Genomic DNA, 19,628 nt, shown 5'->3' with positions numbered 1-19,628 from the left:
AAGTATACTAGGCTTTCGTTTTTGAGAACTCTAGCTCCGCAATGTTCTCCTCGGTAGCTGTTGCTAGGCATCTATCATTGAGGTCCTGCAACTCTAATCTTGTGCTAGGTCCCCAGTCATCCCATGAGGCAGAGTCTCACCCTAATCTTGTACTGGAGGAAGCAAAGACGTCTAACGACCAGCCTTTTACATTGGCACCCTTTCAGCTGTCGAATAACTACCAACCACATTTCTAAACCGTCGCCCTCTCGCATTCGGCTATGCAGTAGCCACTCACGTCCCATGTCCTACATCCACAATCATTATCAACACTAACAAACCACACCCCCATGGTTCCCATACACCAGCCCCTTCGAGTCCACAGCAACACACGGCGTATCCGGTGTGAAAGCATTGGCGAAGACACAAACCCCATCCTGGTCCACCGCTCCAACATAGCCATTCCCAACCTCGTTCTTCCCGTCATTAATCTGAAACATAGCATCCGAGTAGCCGTTCTCCGTATCCGCCATCCAGGCATTCAGCCCCTGCATCGCCACCCCGAAGACTCCCCACGTCAGATGATGCCCGCCGGCATCCTCGGCGTAGATGAGAATGCCCGTGCCGGTGTTGGATACGTATTGGTGACCATCCGGGACCGGACCGTCGCCGTGGGATCCGATGTACATGTCGATGAAGGCGATGCTGGCATTCAGCGCCGTGGCGTACGAGGTGCTGGGTTGCAGCGACGGCTTGATGGCTCCGAAGAAGACGTAGGTGTAGGTGCCGGGGATGCAGTAGAGGTACTGGAATGCCGCTTGGCATGTCGCCGAGGCCGAGCTCGGGGGTTGTGCGTCTTTGGGGTCGACGTAGCTTGATGCGTACGATCTTTGATCAGCCGTGCATGGACGGACCCTCGAGACGGTGAATCGGACTCACTATCCTGCGACCACGGTCGGCGCGTTGGTGCACTTGAGGTGGTGACTGTTGCCTCTTTCGTGAAGGAGCGGAGACGCCAGACTCAGGACGGCGCTCTGGAGGAGGAAACAACGGGCGAGAAAGGCGTGGGAGGCCAACATCGTGTCAAACGAGCGTGTGGCGATTGTAAAGACTGTTGAGAAGAGGAAAAGAAAGGAAAAGGAAACGAGGTTGCTACGTACGACCAGGAATCGAAAGAAGGGAGAAGGTTTTTCAATATGGGATGGGGAACGGCACGCATTTTGTGTAGACGCCAAATCCCCCCGTCGCTTCCCTCATTACTGCAAATCGAGTTTGAAACATTTAGCCGCTATCGCGTACCTTGCAGGTAATCGTGGCCAGACGTTCGGAACTGGGTGACAAAATCAACCGGTGCGCGTACGTATCTGGTTCGATGGCAAAATATGCGCCGGCGTGGGTTGAGTGCGCCTTTACAAGCGCCGTCACTAGCACGATCGTTTCCCAAAGATGGGTATACATAGTGCAGTTTCCCCCACGCAAACGCGAAGAGCTGATGTAGTGGAATCTTGACGTTACAGTACTATGAAAACAGGCGAAGGAGAACGAAGTTGATGAACGAGTACCCGTCATGCAACTGACTTGAGCTGACAGTTGGTATCGGAGAGGATAATCCAGAAAGGACTCCGAGAAGTGCCTACACCTCATTCTTTCTGCCCAATCCTACAATCTTCCGCCTAGCTGTATTTCCTTTCCAAATCCATCCGTCCGAACCGCCCTTTTACATCTGCGCCATCACTCGCTACATTTCTACTCACCACCTAAGGCACCTGGCTTTCTGCGGTTGACATACTTGTACTCGTAGATCCCTGGAGGCCAGGAGTTGGGGAACAATCAACCTCTGGTAATTTCTGTGGCCGTTTCTAAAGGGCTTGATATCGATGCTGCGTTCTCTTCGTCGCACGTTCTTCAGCACCGGGAATAAATCAAGATATGGGATTTTCCGTCTGTGAGATGGGGATGAGGGGGGAGGGTGTCGGCTCGCAGATAGCGTTGTTGTCGAGAGTTGCACCACGGTTATGGAAGCAGGATCCTGCTGTAGGTTATCGATTATTGCTTGGAGTGTTTCGCAGACGAACATGTTCTTTCTTTCCCAACTCTGTCTGATGCTCGCTCACTGGTACGTCTTACGCTCGTGAGTCCGTTTTTTGAATATGACTCTCAGTGAATCCTTACCAATAGTTCGATAATCGTTCGGAGAGATTGTTCCCGGTGTCTCTGAACGTGTTCGAGAGCTGGAATTTAGAGGGAGACAATTTGGAACACTTTCGAAACACGCGGATCGTTCTTTCCGACCTCGTTTACGATACATACGCTAGTATGTATTGGTGTTAGCTTAATTTAGTATTCAAAAACATCTGGAATGCTTGCACCGGAGATCTTTCACACCACACACCCAAATTCGTACTGTAGCATAGAAATCTCTCCGCAAAATTATTCAAATCAAGTAGCCACATCGCAAATAGTCGCATTTAATCAATTTTGAAGCTATGTAACCTCAGCTATATCTCTCAAACGCACCAATAACGCAGTAGCCACCGAACCGCCGTCGTCACCGCCCCTCAGTCGTCGTCGCAGTAAGAATTACCCCCCCATAACTACTAAATAGCCTCTGCTTAAGAAGCTCAGAAACAGATAAATGGGGGCTGAGTGTTAGCAGCAGCCCTATGGGGCCCTACGGCCCTACGAAGGCCCTACAGGCCAAGTATTTAGATCTAAATAGGGGTGTCTGACTGTCAAGCGCAGACACCCCGGGACCAGGCTTTTAGCTGAGTTGCTAATACGAGGAACATGCCAAGACTTCAGTATAGCTTCATCTTTTCATTTAGGACCTATACTAACGATAGCAGTGTTATTGAATAATTTTGCGGAGAGATTTCTATGCTACAGTACGAATTTGGGTGTGTGGTGTGAAAGACTCCGGTGCCAAGCATTCAGATGTTTTGAATACGCTAAATACAAATCGGCCTATTATTCAAATTGAGCTCCCATCGCCCCGATCTTCTTTACAACCTCCGTCTCGCAACGCACCATTTCAACATCGTGCCCGCCACGCATCATCACATAATCATCCCCTGAAAGTACGACAGTTGAGGAAACCATTCATCCGAGTGCTGGTCTCACTGATGCCACTGAGCCTTCTCGACCCGCCTCAGCTACAGCAGGGCAGCGCCGCGAAGGATTGTACTATTGGCAGAAACCTTCCGTGACGAATGTTCGGGCTGGAATTATGAGTACCCGGCTTACGCCGTGGGATTTGCAACAAGCCTACCAAAGCCGCTTCCTTCGCGAAACGACCCCCTCTCTGTCTTTCTGCCCCAGGATGCATCAGCCTCGATTAGTATCTGCGTAACACTCGTACAGCTGTCGGAACGCGGTGCAGCATTTCAACGTTAGCGCGGCATAGCCTCAGATGGCCTTGTCACACTATGTCCAATTTGTCATACCCCACCAACTGTGTACGGACATTCGCGGTGACTCTCAATGAAGGGCCGGTAGGCCCCTATTCATGAGACATGTCAGCATCATTGTATGTTGGTACGCCTTACTAGATCATACCGTTTGTCTGGATTGAGAACCCACTGGCTAGAAATACTACATACACTTGAAGTCGCCCGTCCGACCCTGCGCGGACATTATGTCTAGGCTAGAGTGTGGAGGCATGCTAGCGTCACGTGGCTCTTGTAAGCTTCTGCCACACGGCCCATGCGAGGTACCCGCAGCGCAAGCGCTGGGCTGCATTAGATCGTCATTGTTGCATGTTCCCGGATGAAAGGTGAATGGCTTCAATTGTCCGTGGTGACATCTGGCTTGGCTGCGTCACCTCGGTGGGGTTCCAACACATGGCTCCTGCAAGAAATGGTTGATGAGACTGTCAGCTCATCTTCCATGCAGCTAGTCACGGTGCAACCTATCAATGGGGACCTCACTATTGCATTATTCTCCGTTTGGTCTTGCACAATACATGCCCGGAGACTTTTCCTCCACTGCATCAGCTAGTGGTCTTGCTGATATCCCGCCCCCATATCACACACACTATTCTTTGATCCTCATTGATGCCTTACATATAGAATCGAATTGTGAAGACATGCAATAACCTCCGGGCCCAGTTGCACGGGCGGAGAGTTCCTGGCTTCTCGAATGTCAAGCGTTTTCCAAAACGGCCGTGTAACGACTGGGGAGGGCTTTGGTAACCTCGTATGCGCTCCCTTGTTTCAAGTTCTGAGTCGAGATCCGAATTGCCTCAATTATCTATCCGCAGCGCTATGCATATTCCGAGAAATGATACGTCATACTGTCTTTTCATTTCATTCTCGTTTCCTTAAGAAGGTCAGGGTAAGCTTGTAGTGAATGACCAGAAACTTCTCTTCACGACTGTCTCCAACAGCCATTCAATCACAGATTATTTTGCAACCATTGAGGCAGGCTTTCCTCGGTAAGACTTGGAATCCAACAGATCTCGATTACTCCTAGCATTGCCACTATATTCCACCTTACTTGCAATCACTATCTGCAATCACTCATCCTCGATCCAGCCCAGTACCAAATCATTTACTCAGACGCAATGGCAGCCATCGACCGCAGACTCACCGACCTTACGGAGTCAACCAGCTCATCCTCCGGATCCTCACTGCATTCACGCTCATCTTCGGAGTCTCTGGGCGCACCCTCCGATACTACGGCCCCTTCAGACCATGAAGATAATTGCGGCAGAGCTGACGACCCTACCGCCATTGTAGGCTTGGCATGTCGTCTGCCAGGAGCCCAAAGCTCAAGTAAGCTTTGGGAGAACATTCTCGAGCAAAAAGACCTTCAGAGCAAGATCCCCGCGGACAGATTCACTGTTGATCAGTTCTATCATCCAAAAGGCACCAATAAGGGCACGGTACGTCTCCCCTTACCTAATCTGCCGTATGTTGCTGAAACTTCATAGAGTAATGCGACTGCGGGATACTTTCTCGATCAGGATCTTAGTCTTTTTGACCCAGAGTTCTTCCGCATCTCTGGGAAGGAGGCAGAGGCCATGGACCCTCAACAGCGAATGCTGCTTGAGGTAGTTTACGAGGCATTGGAAGACGGTGGGTCCCCTAATGATTTTGATTCTCGATCCATCAGCTAATTGCATACAAAAGCGGGTATTACGCTTGAAGACATCAAGGGCTCCCAGACATCTGTCTACTGCGGGAGCTTCACCAACGACTACCGTGAAATGCTGAACAAGGATTTGGGGTACTACCCGAAGTACATGGCAACTGGTGTTGGAAACTCCATCTTAGCCAATCGCATTTCATACTTCTATGACCTACATGGAGCAAGTGTGACCATCGACACAGCTTGCTCGTCTTCCCTAGTTTCTTTCCACATGGGCAATAGGTCCATCCAAGACGGAGACGCCGACATCTCAATCGTTGTCGGCTCTTCGCTCCACTTCGATCCCAACATGTTCGTCACGATGACGGATCTCGGGTTCCTCTCAACCGACGGCAGATGTCGAGCTTTCGATGCTAGCGGAAAAGGCTATGTTCGCGGTGAGGGTATCTGCGCCGTGGTTTTGAAACAAAAGTCACGCGCTGAGCTTCATGGCAACAAGATTCGATCCGTCATTCGTGGCTCAGATGTCAATCACGACGGTGCCAAGGATGGTATTACAATGCCAAACTCCAAAGCTCAAGAGAACCTCATCAGGAAGACCTACAAGAACGCTGGACTGAGTACCAATGATACTCAGTATTTTGAGGCTCACGGCACTGGTACTCAGGCTGGTGATCCCAGAGAGACACGTGCAATCGGTGCGGTGTTTGCTCCAAATCGTCCGGAGCATCTCCATGTGGGATCAGTCAAGACCAACATTGGGCACTTAGAAGGTGCGTCGGGCTTAGCGGGTATCATCAAAACAACGCTCGCGCTTGAAGAACACACGATTCCGCCAAACATGTTGTTTAACAATCCCAACCCTAACATCGACTTCGAAAACTGGAAGATCACCGTCCCAACGAAGGCACTGGACTGGAAGGCATCCCACGGTTTCCGACGAGCCAGCATCAATTCCTTCGGCTATGGCGGTACAAATTCTCATGTGATCCTTGAAGGCTACACTGCGCCTGCTGGAGAGCTTGAGGTACAACTCCCTCCAGGTTTGGCAGCGATGGTCGAAAAGAGACCTTTTTTGCTGCCATTGACCTCGCATACGGAGAAAGCTGGAAATCTGTTCAAGATCGGGCTCTCTCATTTCCTAGAAGATAAAACCGGACATTCCGCAGCAGCCCTGGCACACAGTCTCAGTGATCATGGGCGCACCATGCACAAAGTCCGGTCCTTCCTCGTCGAGAAGGACCGCGAGGACACTATTGCAGGCTTGAACGAGTCCTTGACTTGGACGAGATCTGATGAGTCCAAGGTCAGACTTGGCTTCGTATTCACGGGCCAGGGAGCACAGTCATTTGCGATGGGTCGACAGCTGATTGAGCAGTCTCCATTCTTCCGCCAAACCTTGGAGAAATGCGACGACGTCCTTCAAAGTCTCCCAGACAGACCTGACTGGTCTTGCGTCACAGAGCTGCTCAAGACCAAGGAGACATCGCGAGTCACCCAAAGCGCCTTCTCCCAGCCATTGTGTACAGCAATTCAGATAGCGCTGGTCGACTTGTTGGCGGAGTGGGGCGTTAAACCCTCAACGACTGTGGGCCACTCTGCTGGGGAGATGGGCGCAGCCTATGCAGCTGGTATTCTATCATTCAACGACGCTATCATCGCTGGCTACTACCGAGGACTCACCCTTGGCATGGAGGTCGAAAATGCTATCGAAGTGCCCGGCTCTATGCTAGCGGTCCAGATGACTGAAACCGAAGCTATCGCAGAGCTTGAGTCTTACAAAGGGCGCATTGCGCTTGCTGCAGTCAACAGCCCCACCAGTCTCACTCTATCTGGTGACTTGCCCGCCATTTTGAAGCTCAAGGAGAGCCTTTCGAAGAGGAACGTCTTCGCGAGGCAACTTCAAGTCGACAAAGCCTACCATTCACACCACATCGCTCCATTCGGTCCCGTCCTTGAACAGCTTCTGAGCAAGATTCGACCTCGAACACCAAGATGTCAAATGTCGTCAAGTGTCACAGCTCGTAATGCCGAGCCTAGCAAGATGAAAGCCGCCTACTGGGTGGCTAATCTCACTGGGCAAGTGAGGTTTGCGGAGGCTTTGACGAACTTGCTCTTGAATGACAATGAAGAGCAAAATGTTGACATGCTTGTAGAAATCGGTCCTCATCCAGCTCTCAGAGGTCCCTCAAAGGAGGTCATGAAGTCACTGAAGCTCAACATCCCTTACATTGCTTCTTTGAACCGCGGCGTTCCAGACTTTGGTAGTCTGCTCTCATGTGTCGGTCAGCTCTTCGCTCTTGGATACCCAGTTGACCTGGCTGCTGCCAACAGCAACCTGTTTGTCAACCATGATGGGTCTATTCAAAAAGCTATCGCAGGTCCGAAAATTAAGCTGCCAAGTTATGCATGGGACCATGCCAAGTACTGGTCGGAGACCCGTGTCATCAAAAACAACCGGCTTCGCAAGGACCGACATGTCATTCTCGGCGTACCCGTCGCGGACTCCGTTCACAACCATCCACGATGGAGAACCTTTCTACGCCCAGCTGAGCTCCCTTGGCTCCCTCAACACATGATCGAAGGCAAAGTCATATTCCCCGCCGCGGGATACATCAGCATGGCTATCGAGGCCGCGACGCGCCTAGAGAAAGGCCCAAAAGCTATCAAAAGCGTCAGTTTGAAGGACGTTTCTTTCAAGTCTCCCCTCCCTGTACGAACCGACGACATGGGAACCGAAGTACTTCTCGAGATGCAGCCAATCTTGGCATCAGCCAAGCGGACTTCCGACACTTGGTACAGGTTCATCATTTCGTCTTACGATGAGAGCGAGAGGTGCGACGAGCACTGTCATGGCCTTATTTCCGTTGAAGAAGGCGTGCCTTCGTCGATTGAGAGCACCGACCCACGTCCGACACTTGCACAACTTCAAAAGTTGTCCAACAGAACCACGACGATGCAAAAGTATTATGACCATCTCAACTCAATGGGACTACAATATGGAGAAGACTTCAGGCTTCTCTCGGGTAATATTGAGTCAGGACCCGGCTTCGCCATGGCGCCAATCACCTTCCGTCCAGATCAAGTAAGCGCAGCACCAAGTGACCTATGCATCGTGCACCCCACTTTCTTAGACTCTTCCTTTCATGTCGTCTTTGCAGGCGCAGAAGCCGAAATAGGTCGGCCTCTCGGAGAGCCATTCGTACCAACGTTCATGAAGTCCATGAAGGTTTCCGGACTTTTCCAAGACATGATGCATTCAGATGACCTCCAGCGATTCTGGGTAAGCTCTAACACTAAGCTCCCTGGGCCTCGTGTGGCGACCAGCGACATTACAATCCAGTCCGATGACTGCAGCGAGCTCATGATCGAAATGCAAGGCGCAGAGTTCACAGCGTTGGGAGCAGATATGACAGGCGACTCTTTAGAGCGTACACTTTTCTTCCGCACAAAGTGGCAGCCAGCATTCTCGTGTCTTGGTGGGAACACGCAACCGCCCAAGCTTGGGAGCTTGGCGCAAGTCATGGACGTTTTTGCTCATCAGATTCCTGATTCAACAATCCTGCATTTTTCATCCAACGTGAACTCTGTTAAGGATGGCCTGAGCCACCTTGGTGGTCGCCAAGGCTCACGCCGTCGCTTCCATAGCCTCACGCCTTACTCGTTATCGAGAGACCTGCCAGAAGGTTGGGACACGCTGGCAAAGGAGTGGCCTGGCCGCATTGAAGTCAACGAGCCCCAAGCTGGGCACTACGACGCCATCATCATCGACGAGTCTCCTCACATGGATATCCTGCCTTTCCTCAAGCCCAATGGCTTCGTCATTAGCAATGGCGTGGATTTTGACCACCATGATTTGGGGCTCCTCTTCCGAAGTGGCAATATCAGTACTTGGCAACACCGAGCAGAAGCTCCTGCCTCCCGCGAGCCTTTGTCTCTCATAATGCCGTCGGTGGCGTCTGAAAGCACAGATGCCATTGCTTCGACAATCAAGAAGAACTATGACGGCGAAGTGAACAGACTGTCTCTTCTCAGTCTTCTGGAATCGACCTCTACGCTCGCAGACAGCGTGATAATTCTCGCTAGTCTGGACAACGACCTGTTCTTCGACGACGTCAGTGACACCGCAGCACACTTTGAAGTTGTCCAGAAGCTACTTACAGGTGACAGTACCAACATGGTCTGGGTAACAACTGGTGGTAAAATGGAGTCCAAGAGCCCTCAGCAAGCGATTATCCTTGGCCTCGCCAGGGTTGCACGCAGCGAAAACGAGAAGCTCAGGCTTGTCACCCTGGACTTCGCCAAGGGCTCTGATACTAGCAAAGTCCCAACCCGCGCTCTTGAAGTCCTTGATCGGAACCTCACAGAGGACGAATTCGCTCATCGAGATGGTACACTCATGATTCCAAAAGTCGAACGCGACGATTCTCGCAACTCTAAATTGCCATTCAATGCTCGCGGCGAGGCAAAGCTCGAACGCTTTCAGCAGAGCCGGCCTCTCGCTCTCAAGATTGGCAAGGTCGGACTACTGGATTCTTTGGCCTTTGGCGACGATGAACAAATTCTCGATGAAGATTTGGCGCACGACGAAATAGAGATCGAAGTGAAAGCCTCAGCTATCAATTTTCGCGACATCGCGGCTTCTATGGGAATCATCGACGACTACAAGCTAGGAGATGAGTGTGCAGGCGTTGTTCGACGAGTTGGTTACAGCGTGAGCGCAGCCGACTTCAAGAATGGCGATCGAGTAGTTGCATGGCGCCCTGGGCAAGGGGCACATCGTTCAATCGTTCGCAACCCTGCAGTCTACTGCCAGAAGCTGACAGACATGCCTTTTGGGATAGCAACATCTTTTCCTCTCGTCTTGACCACGGCCTATTACGCACTTCAGGATGTCGCGAGATTACAGCCCGGAGAGACTGTTCTGATCCACTCGGCTGCTGGAGGTGTTGGCCAAATGGCGGTTCAAGTCGCTCGTATGCTGGGGGCAAACGTCATCGCCACATGTGGCTCCCAAGAAAAGCGCGACTTCCTCAAAAGACATTTCGGTCTTGACGACAACCATATCCTATCTTCTCGGGACACCTCATTCGTGGAAGGAGTCTTCAGCTTGACAAATGGTAGTGGTGTTGACGTAGCACTCAACAGTCTTGCTGGGGACCTCCTACATGCCACCTGGAGCTGCATTGCACGCTTCGGCCGTTTCCTCGAAATTGGAAAAAGAGACATCCATGAGAACGCCAAGATTGACATGGACCCGTTCCGGAAGAATATATCATTTGCGTCTGTTGACATGATCACTGTCTTCGAGCACAACAGACCTCTGGGAGCCCGTGTCTTCAGATATTGCTGCAATCTCATTCAGGCAGGCACCATCAAGATTCCCGAGACAGTTGTTGAGCTTCCCTACGCTGACGCACAGAAAGGATTCAGAATGCTGCAAATCGGTAAGCATTTGGGTAAGGTCGTTCTTATCGCTCGAGAGTCTGAGACGGTTCCGGTCCTCCAAACTGTCTATCGAAATACAGCACTTTTCAAGCCAGACAAAATCTACCTCTTAGTGGGTGGCCTTGGTGGCTTAGGCCGTACACTGGCCGAATGGATGGTCCGGAAAGGTGCTCGCCAACTGGCTTTCATGTCAAGATCGGGAGCCAGTCGACTTGAGGCAGCAGCAACACTGAGATGGCTTGAGGCTCGTGATATCAATGTCTCGATCTATCGCGCCGATGTCACCGACTATGAAGCTGTCAAGTCCTGCATCGAGGAGCTCGGGTCCCGTCTTGGCGGAGTATTCCAGGCCGCTATGGTCCTACAGGATGCCCCGTTGAACAAGATGACGCACCAGCAGTGGCAGACTTCAGTCCGGCCAAAGGTACGAGGCACCTACAACCTGCACAAGGCCACTTTGGGGACTCCGTTGGATTTCTTCGTGTGCTTCTCCTCGGCTTCTGCTATTGTTGGTGCAATGGCGCAGGCGAACTACTCCGCTGCCAACACTTACCTGGACGCCTTAATGAGCCATCGCCGTGGCCTAGGTCTTAAGGGTACGACAATGAATTGCGGTATGATTGTTGGTGTTGGTGCTGTCGCTGAAGATGTTGCTCTTGAACGAATAATGAAGCGCATCGGCTATGATGCTGTCAATGAAGAAGAGCTGCTCTACCAAGTCGAGGAGGCTGTCGTCGCCCAGAAGGATCACTTCCTCTCAACTCTAGGGATCGATGAGCATCAGACGATCACAGGTATCAACTTGACACGCAAAGATCTCTACTGGGCATCGAAGCCACTCCTCCGCAATCTCTACGCTAATCTCGACATCGATGGCGATGCAGCCAAAGCTTCAGCCGGGAAGCCCCTCATAGGCACTCTACGGGACGCTGCCGATGCGGACAAACGTGTCTCGATCTTGACTACTGCTTTCATCGAGAAAGTTTCTGCTGTCCTTGGTGTTGCTACAGATATCGTTCAGCCTGGTAACCCACTGTCAGCCTATGGCCTGGACTCGATCGTTGCTATTGAGTTCCGCAAGTGGTTCACGAAGGCCATCAACGTCGATGTCCAGACCTTCGACGTTCTCGGCTCCAAGTCCATCACCGATTTGGTCACCAAGGCGGCAAGTCTGATCAAATTTGATGCCGAGAGCGAGGATGATAAGACCGGGACGTCCGCTGTTGGAGCTGCTGAGAAGGCGAGCGTTGACAAGACTGAGCAAGCCCCAGCTACTGCCACTTCTGCAGAGTTCTCACAGATTGAGAGACCCGAAAAAGTGCCCATGTCCACCTTCCAACGCAGGATGTGGTTCCAACACAACATGCTCGAAGACAAGTCATCGCTCAATGTACCAGTGATGTGCCATGTGCGAGGCAAGCTCGACGTTTCAGCTCTAGAATTAGCTGTGGGAGAGATGGTGAAGCGAAACGAAAGTCTTCGCATGTCGTTTTTTGAAGGCGACGACTTCTCCGAACAGAAGCCAATCCCTGGCTTCGACTTGCACCTAATTCGCAAAGATCTTTCCGCAGACTCTGGAAACGACAGCAAATCTTTGAACAAGTTCGTTGCTGAGCTCAGGGATCAGACGCTGGATATCGAGAATGGCGAGGTTTTACGCATGGCGATGGCCAAGATCGAAGAAGGACACTATGTCCTTGTTATGATCTACCACCATATCTCCATCGATCGTGGAAGCTCCAAGTCCATGTTCCAGCAAGTGACCTCTCTGTACGAGGCCGCTCGCAACGAGAGGGCGCTTGCAACCGTAGCGTCACCACGGGTTTCTTATATCGACTTCACACTCTGGCACGAAGCTCGCTTGGCGTCATCAGAGCTCCAGCTCAGCATAGACTTTTGGAGGAACAAGTTGCGCAATGCGCCAGAGGTCAGTAGGTTGCTGCCGTTCGCGAAGGCATCACGTCCTCAGCACATGGACACCGCGCGAGCAGTGCTCAACATGACTCTTGAGACGCCTATGCTCAATCGAATGAAGCGGATTTGCGCTCAGACCGGCACAACGCCCTTCCAATACCTGCTGGCGGCCTTCAGATCTTTCCACTACCGATACACCGAGGAAGAAGATTTGACGGTCCTCATGGTAGATGGCCGTCGACCTCATCCTGATCTGGAAGAAACCATTGGCTTCTTCGTCAACTTGATTCCAATCCGATTTACCAAAGGATGCGACGTAAGCTTCGACCGCCTCCTCGAGTACACCAAGTCTTCTGCGCTCGAGGCGACCCAACACAGCACAGTCTCCTTCGACGCCATCGTGGACGCAGTCAACGTTGAGAAGACCCCGAGCCATTTCCCACTGGGCCAGCTTGCAATCAATTATCAGTCGCACGGTAAGATGCCAAAATTCAAGACTCAGGACTTTGAGATCAGCCAGATCGAAGGCGAAGATATACCCACCGCATGTGAAATGCAGCTGGAGGCGCTTGATGATCCCGACAAAGGGTTGGACCTCCGCCTAGAGTATTCATCAACCCTCTATGGTGCTAACGAGATGGACCTGTTCTTCGATAATTTCTTGCACTATCTCACCAACGTGATCAAGGATCATCGTCAACCAATCTCCGAGGTTGCAATGTGCGGTCCCAAAGAGATTGATCATCTCCAAACCAGTTCCTGGAACACCGGCTTCACTGAGAATACCTGGGACAATACCTCTGTGGTTAGCAAGATCGTCGAAATCGCCAAGAGTGCTCCCGAAGCTACTGCTATCGAGGATTCCGAAGGCCAGTCTGTGTCTTACGAGAACCTCGTTAGCCAAGCACAGAAAATTGCGGCCTCTATTCAACAGTCTAGCGCATCGCCTGGTAGTTTCGTCGGTATCTTGTCGAGACCCGGCATCGAGTCTATCTCAGCAATGCTAGGTACACTGATTGCTGGCTGTGGGTACATACCCATGGATCCAGAGTTTGCAATGGACCGGTTGACATTCATGGCATCGGACGCTTCAGCAAAGGCCATACTTGTTGGTACAGGCCTGGACAAAGTGGGTCTCACCATTGCCAAAAACATCGACTTCGAACCTCACCTCATTCCCATCTCGGCTGCAAACTCATACAATGAGCCACTGCGCCCTGTTGAGGGGTCTTCTGAAGACCCTTTTTACATTATGTACACTTCGGTAAGTATCTCATTTTCCGGTCGCAGGTGGCTTAGCTGACGGGCCTACTTCCAGGGGAGTACAGGGACACCCAAAGGCGTTGCTCTGACTCGCTCAAACACGCAGCAGATGCTTAGTAGTCTGCATTATGACTTTGGGTTCAACCCTGGGGACAAGTTCCTCCATCAGTCTTCCATCTGCTTCGACCTCTCAATCGTACAGATTTTCTCTGCCCTGACCAGTGGTGCCACTGTCTGCGTTGCAAGTCCAGAAGTTCGGAAAGATCCTTTGCTCCTGGCTAAATTCATGCGCGATGCAGAGGTCAGTGTCACCTATAATACGCCAACCCAGTTTGCCCTGCTCCTAGAAAGCGCATCCGAAGACCTTCGCCAATGCATCAATTACCGCGTCGCATTCTTCGCGGGCGAGACCTTACCTGTCCGCTTGGCGAAAGCGTTCTACGACCTTAACACACCTGCCACTGCCTACAATACTTGGAGCCCAAGCGAGTTGGTCGTTCAAACTGCTATCCACAAAGTCGAGTACCCGACAGATGACACTACCAACATTCCCATCGGTTTCCCAATGGCGAACTGCCGTCATTATATCCTAGACTCCAAGATGAATCCCCTTCCAACAAGTATGATAGGCGAGATCTGTGTTGGTGGAGCTCAAGTCGGCGCTGGATATCTAAACCGACCTGATGCCAATGCGCATTCCTTCGTTGAAGATCCTCTCCGTTCTAAAGACGATGCAGCGAGGGGCTGGAACAAATGCTTCCGCACCGGTGATAAAGGCCGCTTCCTGCCAAATGGAGAGCTGGAGTTCCATGGCCGCATCGCTGGTGATCGCCAAATCAAGCTACGCGGTTTCCGCATTGACCTTGGTGAAATCGAACACCGGATTCACCGAGAATCTTCGCACATCGGCAAACGCAGACTTGTAGATCTATCAGTTCTTGCGCGACCTGGGACTGAGGGCTCGAGTCTGACTGATGAGCGCCAAATAGTTGCCTTTTTAGTCTACAACCAGTTCATGGAAGCCTCCGAGAAGCAAGATCTGGTCTCTATGCTACATGAGAAACTTGCCAATCATCTGAACTACTACATGTTACCCAGCGGCTACCAATTCCTGAACAGCCTCCCAGTTACCATTGGTGGCAAGGTGGACCGCAAAGCCCTCCTCGCAACGGAAATGCAACTCGTCTATCCCTCCTCCAGCTCAGCAACATCACCAAACGAAGATGCCGAACAAGACGAAGTCTTGAAAAAGGTTACCCAACTATTCAAAGATGTTCTCAAGCTTCCCAAAGATCGCCAGATCGTACCAACTGACAACTTCTTCGAGCTTGGAGGCCAGAGTATTCTGCTGTTGAGGGCGCATTCGAAGATCAAGCGCACTTTCCATGTGGCGCCTGCGCTGAGAGAGTTGTTCACTGCTCCGACGCCGTTGGAGATGGCGGAGAAGATCAGGGGAGCGATTGCTGCGCAGGGATGAGATTGCGGCTTGGATAGCGACTGGCAACAAGGTATCCCAAAATCGAAGAGGACCCTGGGTTCAACCCTTGTAACGATGCCAATTTCTAGTTTGAGGGGCATTCTTCCATTGTGTTTGCGACGCGGCGATGATCCAGCGCCGTACAGCATGATCTTGGTTATAGTATTCAAAGTTGGATAAGCTGGATAGGTCTAATGCTTTTCATGCGGCTACCCATCTGCTGTTTGGCTCTTTGTTCAATATGTTTCTACCATCCGATAGCTGAAAGATTTGATAAATACCCCTACTCTCTTCAATTTCATTTGAGGGTTCTTCAGATTTTGCCACGATGGATGACTCTCTATATCTCATCTATATATATCTACCATATATTGATACTCATTGACGAGCTAAGTTTGTTCTGTCGAGCGCACTCGGGTACTGGACTTGGCAATGGAAATCTACAGAAGACCCGAGAAGTCCCATCCGTTTGGGTGATCCGTTTCTTTTTCTTTTGATGAAAATTGAGATTTTTTTCCCCCTTCATGCGCTAATTTGCTCAATCTACTCTCTTGTCCTCGTCACGCCAAGGTATCCATCATGGCACCGGTGGCAGCCCTGATCCCAGAGCAAAAGGTACTATGCCTTGGAGTTGCGGTGACGTGTATGATGTCGAGTACAAAGGCTTCTACCATATCTGGCAGCATGGAGGGCAGTTATCGTGTACACAAAGCCCGAGAACGGAGACACAATGAGCAGATACCAAGGAACTCAAAAAAAAAATTCCAAGCACAAAGACCATGAGCACAATAGAGTGCTTGAAGAGTCATGCCAAGGGTATGGCTCATAATTCGAAAATGCATTATATATTTTTTCCATATAATCCTCACTGCGGACACTCGACATTCATCCTCTTGCAACTTCTCTGTGACAGGACTCATCACGCCAAATACCACACCTTTTATATATCTCCCTTTCCGCATCAAGGTATCTGCTAGTTCTACTACTTCCGAACCTGCACCTTTCGAGATCTACAAGATGCCGAGACTTGTCTCTGATTTCGTCCGCCACGTGGTCGCGAAGTGGAAGAATCTAATGGGTGGTTCTGTTAGTACGACATGGGAGACAGAGATAGAGCAGGAGGCTCGAACTGGCTGGGACAACGACACTAATTCTGACTGGGAGGCATCGACTGAGCAGGAGATGGGCACAGGCTGGGACAGCCATGCTGCACCTCTACCTGACGAAGATGAGGTCTCTAGAGAAACCAACAGGCGCGACTCGGGCTACGCCTCGGTTGGAGATACACCCTCGAAACCATTGGGAGAGGACCACTTTACCACAACCTCCCCGAGTGAAACCAAGTACTCGCAACTCCCATTCAAGACGAAACACTACCTCCTGACCTACATCCAGACAATCCTGGAAGACACCTGCCTCAGATATGCGCGGGAGAACCTTAGCGAATTCCTCGGGGATCCAGAATGGAAGAAAAAAAGACTTCTATTCCCATCCAAGGAGTACGCAGACGACAGGCTGGCTCGCAGAGACTGGCTCGCCGAGGACGAAATCGAGCTGGAATCCTGGATGCAGATGTTCGCACGCTGCGTCCGCATGCCGAAGAGCAAGCGCATCTTCGAATCCGTCATGGACCTGCGGAACGCGGCCGTCCACCGCGGCGATCGCGAAGAGCTCGGCTTCACCGAACTGTCTTACGCCATGGCATTCCCAGCACTGCTTGGTGACAAGAAGGCAGAGTCGGACATCACCAACGCCTTCAGATTCGTCATGGATGATCCGACGCTGGACCAAGCCACCAAAGCGGCCGTCGAAGAGGCGATGTTCACCCCGCGGCCATGCACGACGCACTACCGGGTCCTATCCCGCATCCAGACCCTCCTCGAACAAACCTGCTTCACCACCGCCACCCGCACCATTCCGCACGTCCTGTCCGCAAACGGCTGGGCCATCCCCGAGCAAGTCGAGCTCCAGAACTGGCAGGCCGTCTTCCAACGCGCCGCCGTCCAGCACGCCGAACCCGCGTCCGACGTCTTCCCCCCAGGCGTCCTGTACCCGCGCGCCCTCGGCGACCTCCTCTGGCGCGCCCGCTTCGGCATCCGCATCGTCGCCGCGCACCGCCTCCCGCTCTCGACGGACGGCCTCGTCAAGCAGGTCCACGTCGCGATCGCCATCTGCGTCTTGCAGGACGATTGGCACCGGGCGCTCGAGATCGAGGTGCTGGCGGAGATGTTCGTCACGAAGCGGTCCCGGGCGCAGGTGCTGGAGAGGTTGGGGACGGTGTGGAGGAGTGGCGGAGTCGGAAATCCGTATGAGTGGAGGAGACGGGTGGAAATTGCGGGGTTTTTGGAGAGGGAGGAGGGGAGGGTGATTCGTGAGGGGGAGGCGTTGGTCGTGAGTGATACGTTTGATGTGGGGGTGTGGGATTTGGAAGTCCCTTGGGCTGAGATGATGTGGAGTCCGAGTATGCATGAGTGTTTGAAGAGGGTGGAGGAGTTGTAGGCGAGGGCTCACTTTGGGTTGGGGCGATTTGCTGTTTTGGCACTTGGGACGAGGATCGCGCTGAAGCGGGTCTTGGGCTATTGGGGAATCTTTGGTCAGCGACGTTTTGCAATGGTAATGTGGGAGCGCTGCTGAAAAAGAGATGCTTTGGGAAGTTTGTTTGGGGTTTACACGGCAGTGTTAGGCATCTTGCGCAAACATGGTACATACAGCGAGGGAGACAGGAGAGGAAATGGGAGATGAGCGCGGTTTCTGACTAGTTTTTCCTCGCAAACGCATATACTAGTACGAGAATTATCATGGAAACCAAAGATTGACCGTTTTTACTTGGAAAATTCACTTCGCTTGATATGTGAGATGCGTAAAGAGTGCTTCTTATCGCTAGACATTATGGCCTGTGACTGCATCCCCAGATGAGGGTCTTTGGAGGGCTTACAGGAATATCTTCTCGCGAAGAAGCCAGTGGAGAATTTTCGAAAGTCTTGGCAAGGGTGTAGGCAAGGTCTGATGAATCAAATGCCTTGTGCAAGCCTAGTGAAGCGATTGCATAGAAATGGTTCATGTACGCGTGGCTACTTCAGGACTCGATGTGCATGAGGCCTGGGTACCCTATCTTCCATTAGCGCTTAGTTCGGCCACCTCGTCCGAGCATGAGTGGAGAGATGATTTGGAAAGCTTGGGTGAATGGGGTGCATTGAATATTGCGAGACTTGAGAAGGTGGTAGAGGCTCTACAGGTCTTAGAAAAACCAGTCTCTATATTCTGTTCAAAGAGTGTAGGTGATAGCCGAGAGAGGAGTACAAGCTGTATATGGTTCTAAAAGCCAATCTCATTTGATGGATTTGATGGATACTAAGGTGCAAGATTTAAGCAGATAATTCCTGGTCACCTAAAAACCAAACCGATCCCTCAAGGAACTGTCTTGCTAGCAAGTCTGCTAAACCTTGTCCTCCGTAGAGTGAAATCAGAGCTGTCTACCGTCATCCGTACTGAAATTATGTGCACGGGGATGAAACTCCAAATGGGCTCCCTTCTCATCGGAAACCCATTCCGCGGGCCCCAATGTGGGCTCCAAAGCCTTCATAGCGGTCTGATATACATGAAGCGTGTCCTCGTTCTCTTTGCTGTGCATCGCAGACTCCATGTCACGCTGAGGGTTCGGTCTCGGGTCGTACATTCTCTCCACCATCCGACGTTTCCTATCTCCCGGATAGTCATTGGCGACGGCCAAGACTAAAGCCTTGAAGCCGGTAAGGCATTTCATAAAATCGAATGTGAATTTTGGTATCCATCCAGAGAAGCCTGGATTGCAGTCAAGAAGGATCTTGCAACATTTTCGAGGAGTAGGGTGAGTCGGAGGTTGAAGGCCCTGTGAGGTGTCTACACAGTCCATGGACTGGGTCAACCATTCATTGAACTTGTTGATGCACGTGTTGCTCGGCTGTGGAACTCTAAGGACGAAATCTGTAAGGTCGAGCCGGATCTCTAGATTGAGAATAGGTTTGGAGAATTGTTGACTTGGGAAGATATCACGGGGTTTGAATATGTTGAACTCGAGTCTGCAAACTCCCTTCTGGTGAAGGATGTCAAGTGCTTCGTTGTGAAATGCCTTGGAACTCTCTAGGAATCGGACCGACCCTGCCGCGATGAGGTCCAGATAGATCTGCTCACGAATTTCCGGTGGTACGAGAGTAAGCGTACCGAATGGTGCTGCCGTCAGAGTCTCTTGGGATTGCGATACAGGGGTCTCATTTCCTGCCTCCCCGAGAGAAGCAAGCTCGAACTTTGATAACAAGGCCATTCTCGCGGCCAGAGTGACTGTGTATGTCTGATGAGAGGTCTTGACGTGGTGATTTGTTGTTGCTGGTTGCTGTGTAAGAAGGACTGCGAGGTACAATGATTTGAGGCGACTTCGTGAGTGAGGAACTTTGGGAGTGCTGAAGATTGATGGAATTAGGAA

General features: G+C 51.5%; 4 protein-coding genes across 4 annotated transcripts; 2 read left to right on the top strand and 2 right to left on the bottom strand.

The window, feature by feature from the left end:
- Nucleotides 1-311: 311 nt before the first annotated feature.
- HO173_012333 (uncharacterized protein) lies at nt 312-1,437 on the bottom strand (the record flags this gene model as incomplete). The annotated part of the gene is made up of 2 exons (XM_037314205.1): nt 312-852; nt 1,340-1,437. 2 exons carry the CDS (start codon nt 1,435-1,437, stop codon nt 312-314), a joined length of 639 nt encoding a protein of 212 aa, XP_037158881.1.
- A 3,103-nt stretch (nt 1,438-4,540) lies between these two features.
- HO173_012332 (uncharacterized protein) lies at nt 4,541-15,169 on the top strand (the record flags this gene model as incomplete). Its single annotated transcript, XM_037314204.1, has 4 exons — nt 4,541-4,861; nt 4,910-5,054; nt 5,109-13,693; nt 13,748-15,169. The coding sequence occupies 4 exons, from the start codon at nt 4,541-4,543 to the stop codon at nt 15,167-15,169; spliced, it is 10,473 nt and encodes a 3,490-aa protein (XP_037158880.1).
- A 1,017-nt stretch (nt 15,170-16,186) lies between these two features.
- HO173_012331 (uncharacterized protein) lies at nt 16,187-17,668 on the top strand (the record flags this gene model as incomplete). The annotated part of the gene is made up of 1 exon (XM_037314203.1): nt 16,187-17,668. The coding sequence occupies one exon, from the start codon at nt 16,187-16,189 to the stop codon at nt 17,666-17,668; it is 1,482 nt and encodes a 493-aa protein (XP_037158879.1).
- Nucleotides 17,669-18,632: 964 nt separating this feature from the next.
- On the bottom strand, nt 18,633-19,469 carry HO173_012330 (uncharacterized protein; the record flags this gene model as incomplete). Its single annotated transcript, XM_037314202.1, has 1 exon — nt 18,633-19,469. The coding sequence occupies one exon, from the start codon at nt 19,467-19,469 to the stop codon at nt 18,633-18,635; it is 837 nt and encodes a 278-aa protein (XP_037158878.1).
- Nucleotides 19,470-19,628: the final 159 nt, after the last annotated feature.

The sequence above is a fragment of the Letharia columbiana genome (genome assembly GCF_014066305.1).
Source record: "Letharia columbiana isolate WasteWater2 chromosome Unknown Sc0000078_s0, whole genome shotgun sequence".
In the NCBI taxonomy this organism is placed as follows: domain Eukaryota; kingdom Fungi; phylum Ascomycota; class Lecanoromycetes; order Lecanorales; family Parmeliaceae; genus Letharia; species Letharia columbiana.
The sequence above is the reverse complement of the archived record's forward strand: the minus strand, read 5'-3'. Positions and strand labels throughout refer to the sequence as shown.